The 10,354-nt window shown below is 37.8% G+C and overlaps 1 protein-coding gene across 1 annotated transcript in view; it reads right to left on the bottom strand.

Moving 5' to 3' along the window:
- LOC135463830 (uncharacterized) overlaps positions 1-10,280 on the bottom strand; it is a 40,876-nt gene extending 30,596 nt beyond the window's left edge. The window contains exons 1-8 of the mRNA XM_064741315.1: positions 10,205-10,280; positions 9,856-9,972; positions 8,666-8,857; positions 6,727-6,966; positions 4,376-4,579; positions 2,870-3,093; positions 1,101-1,311; positions 208-363 (exon numbers count right to left, since the gene is read on the bottom strand). Of these exons, the coding sequence (XP_064597385.1) occupies positions 208-363; positions 1,101-1,311; positions 2,870-3,093; positions 4,376-4,579; positions 6,727-6,966; positions 8,666-8,857; positions 9,856-9,958 (1,330 nt within the window). The 5' untranslated portion in view covers positions 9,959-9,972; positions 10,205-10,280. The remainder of the gene's footprint in view (positions 1-207; positions 364-1,100; positions 1,312-2,869; positions 3,094-4,375; positions 4,580-6,726; positions 6,967-8,665; positions 8,858-9,855; positions 9,973-10,204) is intronic.
- Between the last annotated feature and the right edge of the window lie 74 nt (positions 10,281-10,354).

Below are 10,354 nucleotides of genomic sequence, written 5' to 3' on the forward strand. Positions count from 1 at the left end.
TTTCATTAACGATAAGCTTAAAACCAGAGAGATAATAAACAAGTTCACTGAATTTTATAACCATACATGATACCCTTCTCAACATAGTCTGGAAATCGATGGACATATATGACTTTGACAACACCTTCATCTAAGGTTCACAAAAATGGAAACCAATGCAACACTGTCCCAGTTTGAATACAGCAGCATTATATTGTTTTTCCTTACCTTTGCACTGACTCGATACAGTGCTACCCATCTGTCTAGTTCCTTTGGAAACAGGACAAGATTTACATGCTGCCTGAGCCTCCATGTCGTTGTACTCATGTAATGGACAGGGAATGCAGTCTCTTCCTTTGTAGTATGTACCAGGTGGACAAGGAACTGTTGATGGAAAAACAAAAACACCTTGTATGTGTATATCCCAAAGCTTAACTGAAGGCACTCATAACAAAGCTTAAAAGAAAAGACAACACTTGGCCAGATGCATTTATAGTATCCCTCAGAAAGTTTAAAAAGCGGTTTTTATTTTTGTGATGTTGCACATCCGAAATATCGCAGTTCAAAGTAATAGGAAGCACCGTCATGTTATCAGGTTTATCCAATCAGGCGCAAATTATTTCTATAACCTCAGAAAGCATCTGTTCCTGCTTAGATCACCTGAATCCTGTTTTGCCCTTGACTTTAAGGGCAAACGGGACATGTTTCCACCTGTTGCTCTAACAAGCGCAACCAGTGGTCTATTAGGAATTCCTTTTTTAAAGTTGACTCTGAGTTACCAAGAATGTCAGAAAAATATGCCTGAGACTTTTTAAATCTGTTTTCACCCCTCTTCCTAAACAGCTCAAGTTATGTTATTTGTTGTCTTTTCTTTCAAGCTACACAAAAGCTAAGATGGGGAATTTGCCTATAATAACAACCTAATTTCCTATAAAAATAAAGAAGCTCAGGAAATCTCTTTCCTTAGTTTTCTTAACAGGAGAACCCTTGCAGCAGAATAAGATTGGTGCATTTCTTTCATATCTTATTAGTATTGCTTTCAGATTTAAGCAATAAATACTTTATTAGCCCAAACCTCTTTCATGGATATCACCTGAATGGACATAGGAGGCTTTACTCACTACACATGTCCTCCTCTTGCTTGTATCCAGGTGGACAGTTGTCAGTTGATTGGATATTTTCCAAATGTACCACAGGACAGCCTATTTCCCTCCGAGTCAAATTCAGAGTGTCACACTCCATCTCCAGTGTCTGATTAAAGTTTTTGTTCACAGCTGCCTTGCAAAGATCAAGATTTGCTGTGCTAACACTCAGTTGAAACTCCACTGATGCCTGCAATTTCAAATAGTCATGTGAACAATAGTATGCTTCAGAAAACATAATACACAATTCATGTCAATGGCAAAACAATAAGCAGCTCCATGTACCATTAATCCTACTGGAGCTCTGGCTGATCAGTGCTAATTAATAAACCTACCTTTTAGGAGAAAGATATATGTATGTAGGTACAGGCACAAGTAACTGTGAAAATGGGAACAATTTATCTTTTTGGTAGAGGAAAGATAGGTTTTCAGTACACAATCATTATGTTTCTCGTGAATTAAAGCAACAAAGTCCCATAGGAAAGATCTAAGATACCTGGATGATCCTATGATTAAATACTACCAGACTCTCAAAGGGGTTTAATGTAGTTCACTGACTTCCAACACAGGCCTTGTAAATGTTACAAGTTGACATGGTTACCATGCAAAGTACCTTTGTCTGTAAACTTGTGTTGGGTCTTGATGCCTAATAAAAAACTATGTACTATATGTACATGGAGAAGTACACAACAACCTGACAATTTACACAAAATTGCACACTATTTTAAACAGAATGAGGAGATTTGAGCAGACTGAGTTCAGGTCGCTGAGAAAATTATGGCTGCATGGTTTTGAGAGAGAGGCAGTCAATGAAGCAAAGAGACAGACAAACTGCAAAATCCATTTTAATTTCCTACTTTTCTTTCTCCAAAGTGACCAACACATGAGTACATCATGTGGCTTTTATCAGGTTTGACTCAAATATACCGATGGATGGCTACACCTCTCAAATTATCTCTTGCCAAAAAAAAAAAAAAAGCCTGAATGAAGCCTGAAAAAAATACCTGGGTCAGGTCAGACATCCTGTCCGACAAGCAGTGCTTGACCAAGCTGGTTACAACATAGAGTTATCCAACAAAATAGAGAAAATCACTGATATCTGCAAAAACCTGTCAATTACATTATTTACAATTTACATTATTAAGTTTTTTGATATCTGATAAATTAAAAAATTGAAGTTAAATATCCTTCCATTGATTTTACCACAGAAGTGTGAGTAATCATTGTATGGACATGTTGGTCACTCAGCCATTACACTCTTTTAGCCCCTGGGGTAGCATACATGTAGGTCCCAGCCCTCAAACTAGACAGAAATGAAGAAAGGTGCATGAAGTGAATCCTGTGATTTTTACACATTTTTACATGTGAATGTGTCAAGGTAATTAGGTTATGTTGAATGGGGTTAATGTTGAAAGTACATCTTATTATTCATTTATTTATTTGATTGGTATTTTATGCTGTACCCCAAAAAATTCCTGAGTACAGCATAAAACAAAGATCCAAAAAATAAAACAACTTTTTTCATAGTGTGGCTAATTCTCATTCTAGTTTGGTCAGTTAACCCATATCATAATAAACGTGCTCTTACTAATCAATTTAATACCACTATCAGTAATTTTTAAAACTGTGGTCATTTTTTTTTTTTTTTTGGTTTGAAAGTCTCCTTAATACAAGTGCTAAACACTTAAAGCAGAGATTTGGCAGTACATTTACTGACCACAGTAAATGCATTGAATGAAACTCATTACCTGATTTCCTAGATGCACCCAAAGCTGATCATTGTTTATGTTTATGTCTACATTCCCACAGCTTGTCATAACCTCTGGTATTTTCTCCACCTCATCAGACACATGCACCTTACATCCATTAAAAGCAATCTGAAGTGCTTCCATGCATACAGCTAACAAATCCTTCTGATCTGCTGTCTTGAAGAGAACTTTTGCAGGAATGGTGTTATTTGAAACTGGCACACCTGGTAAGACATAAAGAAATAAGAACATTAGAAGCTGCAATTTTAAACTCATCAGATAATGACGCTGATCACATACAGATGCCCAAAACACAATCTGAGAAAGTCACTATGGAAATAACACAATACAGCCAAATTTATTTTATTTAATTATTTGATTGATGTTTTATGCATTGCAGTGGGAGGAAACAGTGCAGAGCTCGAGGGAAAACCTATACAGCCAAATATATAAATGTTCTGCAAAAGAAGAACAGGCCAGGTTTCACTCGGCCTGATGTGAGTATGGTGTTACTAGGAGGGGCATGATGTCTGTGGTCTTCAGCCCAGCAGTGTGCAGTGTTGAGACAAATCATCATTTCTGTCAGCTCATATACTGAATACACCCAAACAAGCACATCAGATTCCAAAAAATGTGCAATTTATACAGGAGATATACAAGTTTTGTAGTCATAATGTTTTCAAACAATATATGAAACCTGCCCTCAGAAAGTACATCCAGGTTAGAATCTGGTAAGTTGTGCTGAAAACGATCTGGTCCAGTCTAGGAAACTTGAGCAGACAGTGAATATATATATTCAATCACAATGACTGTAAATTCTCTAATAACTGATGTTGTAGTATCAAATTTACTAATGGGGAGCTCATAAATCTCCTTCCTGCCTGTATCACGATGGTCCACAGCTGTGAACTCATTTTTGCTTTCCTTTATTACATCACAATAATTGGTATGTGCTCATAAAACATATATGAAGTTCACACTTCATAATGATGCATTCTACTGTCATTTGGACCTTTTGTGTAGCTCGTCTTCTAAGTCTCTCATTGAAAACGATTCAAAAACTTGTCCTTGTATAGAGTCTCTGTTGAATCACCAGTTCGCAATTCTCTTTACCCCTTTACCCCAAAATTAAGCTTGAAATCAGAGGGATATGATGTTTTGTTTCTGGCAAGCACATGCAAAACTACAGAGTAAGTGAAGGATGCAACATCACTCATTTGTCTTCACGCTGAAGTCCAACAATCATACACAAAATAACAAAAATATGCCATGTGAAAAGAGTTCAACTTCAAAATGTCCTTTCCTAATAGAAATTTGGCTGGATTGTTATGATTATCACCTATAAAACAAAAGATCATGAAACAATTGCTTGCAGAAAGTTACAAACATGTTCATCATATAAATGAAGACACTAAGGTGTTATTTTGAACTTTTTCATTAATACGAAACAGCACATGTTTTCAGTTAAACTTCAAGTTTAATGAATGCATACATCTATGTACTTACGTTTAATGCACTGAGGGACAACTGGTAGCATCAACCCATCCTCCTTTGGCAATTCTATTACACCCAGAGGGGTTTCTTTTCCATGGATTATGTAGCCATCATTACATCGAAAATGACATGACACATGAGAGTTTACTGTTTCACAAACAGTAACATTACCATTTAGCAGCAGGTAGTTGAGAATCAGTTCAGAAGAAGTTGCCACTGAAAATGAACCAGGTGACAAACAGGTGAGTTCAACTGACCACAATTAATACACATCTGAGTATGAAAGTAATACAACCAAAACAGGGCAAGCCACTTGCCTACTTGTTACCGTCATGACCAAGCCAAGATGGTCTTGGCACCCCAGTTTCCAAAGTCATGAGAGAAAGATAGAGATGGTCAAGCCAGAACATGGCCACTTCTGTTTCCTTCCTCTGAAGCAGAAGGTTGTGTAGTTTGCCTTCAAGTTACTTAAGTTTACTTGTGTGATATCTCAGACAATAGTAAAAGTTATTCAACAGCCTCATGTGACTCACATGGCTGAAGGCAGGCACACCACATTAGACCTCATAGTCAAACTTTCTGCACTGTCATGATGTCAGCAACATCATGTTTGCTGCTTCACAATTTATGTGTGTTGACGCTCACTCTTTGCAAAGTTGCACCAACATTTCAATGTACTGATTTCAGAATACTGTCAAGCATAGTATTTACATACATTAATGATGCTGTATGTTGGGTCTGCAAATAAATCCTGTTTACTGTTGTCTCTATCTATCTCACACCAAGTATGAGTGTCTATACTCATTTCTGTCTTACCAGATCTAGCTGTATCGCTATATACTTGCCTACTCCTAACCATCATGACCATGAGACAATTCCAAGTGATATCAAAGCAAGGAATTGACCAAGCAACTTCAGGAATGAGACACACATATATTCTTTGGTTTGTGACTCAATATCACTTTCTACAAGACTTTAAACTCAAAATTAAATTGGTTGCGGAAGCCAAGGTTTAAATGACCTGTTACTGATAGTGATAGTTTTAAACCAGAACATTTATTTATTAATACATTTCAAATGGTTTCCTTTGAAAACTGTTGCAGTTATTAGAAAGAGCTAATTTTGCAGTAAAATGATCTCAATGATTCTTATGCATTCATCAATGATTTACGACAAAAGGTCTTTTTTGAGACAGTTTGATTTATGTACAAATGTTACATCTTTACTATTTTTGATGTTAGCCATTTTATATTTCTCAGTCCAACTGATATTGTAACATCACGATAATCATCACCAATTCTACCAGAAAAGGTGACATCATTCTAATTCCTAGCTGGTTTAAAACGTGTTCACGATGGTACAGCCATCCATCTTGGATTCCTAGGTGAAAATGTGGCATTAAAACAATGTCAGATTCGGAATCCCAGAGGTGGACTTCCGACAAAAAGTGTACTTTATTGCTCATGATCAGACATGTTTAAACAACACACATGGAAAGGTTTCACAGTATGGACATGGACAGGGAATTTTCAATCCCCTCACTCTCACACAGTGTTTGGTGACAATAAACTGTTGACAATTAGGCTTGTGTGACTGTTTAAACATTCTAATGTTCACTGAAGGCTTGTCTTCCACCAATATGGTGTGCATACTGATCTGCACATCACACATGAATTTGGCTGAATATTTGTGGAGATAGTTCACATATCATAGGTGTCCTCTGACTTGAGAAAATAGGTCAAAGGTCATTTGCCCAGGCCACAGACTGCATTGTTCAGTGAGTCCAACACATCAGAGAATGCATGAATGAAGTTTCAATGAATTTTTTTTTTTTTTTAAATATAGTACTGTACATACCGTAAATATGAATAACGACCACACAAAAGTCGGGACTTGAAAGTAACCAGTGTGGGTGAAATAAAGAAAATTATTTATGTTCCTTTTAGATTTGATTCCTACAAGAACAGACAAGTTCACCAATTTCATGACCAACTTTCACAAAACTTCCTAAATCAATTTTTCGTAACTTTTCTCTTCAATGACATCGTTTATGGAACTATAACCTAATCAACAAAAAAAGTTTTGTGCAAATAAAAAAGTTCCAAAAAATATGACCTATTAAGTTTTGTGAAGAGGCCCTGTAACATCACATGAATCAATGACACGACAGATGGAATTCTTTACAACAATACCCATTGGTCAAAATATCAAAGGGTTAAAGGCGTGGTACATGTGAATGATGCAGAATACTACACTATATAGTTACACCAATACTTTTATCGCCATCATAGAAAAAAAACACAACAAAACTTGAAACCAGACCAGTGCAATAGATTAAAAATAGAACTTGGTGCATTACGTACCTTGAACAAACACCTGGAACGAACAGACTGCAGTAAGGTTATTTCTTGTGGCTGTCACATACACCTCTCTCACTGTATCTATGTCAGAGTAGCTTATGTCTAGTTCCTCAGGGTTAACAATGACCTCAGCACCTGGAGGCTTTTTCACCCAAGTGGAGACAGGAACCGATCGGCTGTCTCCAATACGGGATATAAACTCTACCTTTGACTGGGGGCATTCTAGTATAATGGGATTCACATCTGCAGAGAGAACAATACAAACCAGTTTAGAAAGCAACAGGATGAATGCTTCCTGCATCACTATATCCTGTAACAAGGTATTCAGAGAATACCTGTAGCTCACCTGATTAAGCAGTTTGTAAAACTGCATAAGTGTGAAGTTATGTGACATATTCAAATATTGACCTTTAAACCAAAATAAAGTAGAATGATTGACACTGTTATACACACATATTAATTAGACAGTGCTAAGATCTTGGCATTAAATCAACAATAAAGGTGAAAATTATTATACTGTCACAACTATGACTGTTCCATCGTATGCGTAAGGAGTGCAGAGCAGTGACTTCAATATGCTATGGAGTTGTAAATCACTGTGGCAGTAAAAGACACTGTGGGGAGTTTATATGCACAACTTTACCATGGATATGCAAATTGCACACTGCATTTGGCAATCCACGTACTACGTTTGGCATCTGCAATCCTGTGAATGGCTAAGGAAATGTTGAGCTATGAGGTAAAAAAAACTCCCTTGATCTTTGATATGCAAATCCCTACCGACAATTGGTTATCTGTGTACTATAGGTGGCCTCTGCAAACCTATGATTGGTCAAAAATTTTAACCACAGCGGAAACCGACAACATGAGCATACCTCTCACAATACCTCTCCTTACTTCGTAAGGTGAGATAAAAATGCAAGGTATGTAATGTTTACAGCAAGTTCAAGACACACATCATAGTATAAATGGTTGTGCTTGATCATAGCAGGTGTAGTTATGTCTCACCTGCAACTGTTATGGGCAAGTGACACTGGCTGTTTAACCCTCATCTCTGGGTGGGTGTGTAAATCCAGGTAGTGTGTGACAGGAAAGGTCTAAGTCTAACCTTAACATGACCTCACCTGTAACTGTTATGGGCAGGTGATACTGGCTGTTTAACCCCTCATCTCTCGGCCTGTAAATCCAGGTGGTGTTTGTGTGATAGGAAAGGTGTAAGTCTAACCTTAACATGGCCTCACCTGTAACTGTTATGGGCAGATGACACTGACTGTTTAACCCCTCATCTCTGGTTGTGTAAATCCAGGTGGTGTGTGACAGGTGTGTGACAGCAGAAACCGACAACATGAGCATACCTCTCACAATACCTCTCCTTACTTCGTAAGGTGAGATAAAAATGCAAGGTATGTAATGTTTACAGCAAGTTCAAGACACACATCATAGTATAAATGGTTGTGCTTGATCATAGCAGGTGTAGTTATGTCTCACCTGCAACTGTTATGGGCAGGTGACATTGGCTGTTTAACCCCTCATCTCTGGTTGTGTAAATCCAGGTGGCGTGTGACAGGAAAGGTGTAAGTCCAACCTTAACATGACCTCACCTGTAACTGTTATGGGCAGATGACACTGACTCTTTAACCCTCATCTCAGGGTGTGTAAATCAAGGTGGTGTGTGATAGGAAATGTGTAAGTCTAACCTTAACATGACCTCACTTGTAACTGTTATGGGCAGATGACACTGACTCTTTAACCCTCATCTCAGGGTGTGTAAATCCCGGGGGTTGGGGTGTAACACGAAAGGTGTAAGTCTTACCATAACATGGCCTCACCTCTAACTGTTAAGGGCATGTGACACTGTACGTTTAATCCCTCGTCTCTGGGTGTGTAAATCCAACTGGTGTGTAACAGGAAAGGTGTAAGTCTAACCATAACATGACCTCACCTGTAACTGTTATGGTCAGGTGACACTGACTGTTTAATCCCTCGTCTCTGGGTGTGTAAATCAAGCTTGTGTTCTGCAGTAAGGGCTTGTCTAACTGTAATCCTCTTGGTTGTAAAACATCAGCCACACTCCCACTGAAGCCAGGCACCATGTACCTCATCACTGTGCCATCTATTTGTGGGCAGGAGTTCACTGTGGGGAGAATTTCACAAAATATTAACAATTCTTGGAATAATGCTTTTACAATAAATGCAACAGAGCCATCAGAGTAATAAATATTATCACAACAGAACATTACTGTCATCAACTGACGCATGGAAAACCCATGTACATTAATTATGTTCACACCTAATTGTCAGCATTTATTATCTACAATACAAACTATCTGGTGGTGTTTGGTTACAATGTTATCCTTACTTGTAAACCACAATGTCATTGGCTACAGTGGCAGCTGACAAGATCCTTCAAATATTGTCATTTACAGATAATTATTCGACCAAGACACACATTTAGAGTGCGACTTGTAGCAGTCTTTATAAATTCAATAAATTTAATAAAATCAAAATTTCCCTGCCCATCAACCCTGTGCATATATATACTGTCTGCAGTTTGAAATGCTTTTACAATTGTCATAGGATCATTCCAGTGAAGATGGTGGGGGTCTACATGGGTATAGAAGGGTGAAAATGGCACTGACAGGATGTTAACTGGTCTGCATTCGTACCACGGGGAGTTAGGGGACATCCGCACGTTTTTCCTCAGAACGTGTGTTTCTTAGAACTTGCTCGGTCTCTGCCTGTGTCATACCCAGAGTGGATTGAGTTAAGTTTTGAGATAAGAATCGGTTGCCTTTCTGATTTAGGTCTGCCTTTGACAAACCAATGGGGATCAGTTTTGGGAGTCTGCCGGAGTTTACCATGGGGCTGGTGAGTTAGGTTTGTGAGAGCCAGCCATGTATTACTCATGAATTACCCATAAGCCTTTCTTAAATAATTATTTTTCAGAATAAACTATGACATGCAGAACAAATTCCATAAATATGATACTGTTGCTTTATTTCTTGAGTTCTTGAGTTGAGTTGTCACTTTTAGCATGAGAGTTATTTAATAACTGCTTATATTTAAAACGGCAAAACGAGGAGTGTCCAAAGTTTCTGCTGTTTTACTACTAATTTTATCCAGTAGATTTACCTGGTTCTGTGCAACTGCAGTAGTAGCCATTCAGAAAACTGGTGCAGTTGTTCCCATAATAACATGGTTGAGAATCACAGTGATTGATCATGTTTTCACACATTTTGCCAGTATAACCTGTAAAGAAGTCATTTGTTTGGTGAGATATCATCAAATGTCACTTCTGATGCATCCTCATTTTAACATAAAAGGTCTTAAATACAATCATGTAGTTCTACATGTTTACAGTTGTTTTCACATATTTACCTGTCATTTTTGATAAAGAAAAATAAGCAACAATAAATATGGTGAAAATTTTGAACAATTATACTTCTTACTGTGACATAAACCCCATTCTGATGGATTTTACCTTGAGGGCAGTGACAGTATGGGTAGTGATTTTCCACACGGCACTCTCCTCCATTGTCACATGCAAAGGTATCGCACAAATCTGCTGCAAACAGTTCAAATATAGCTCAATACATGCTCATTCACAAGCAACTCATGCAGAAGTAAGAAG

This window comes from Liolophura sinensis, chromosome 1 (assembly GCF_032854445.1).
Source record: "Liolophura sinensis isolate JHLJ2023 chromosome 1, CUHK_Ljap_v2, whole genome shotgun sequence".
Classification (NCBI taxonomy): domain Eukaryota; kingdom Metazoa; phylum Mollusca; class Polyplacophora; order Chitonida; family Chitonidae; genus Liolophura; species Liolophura sinensis.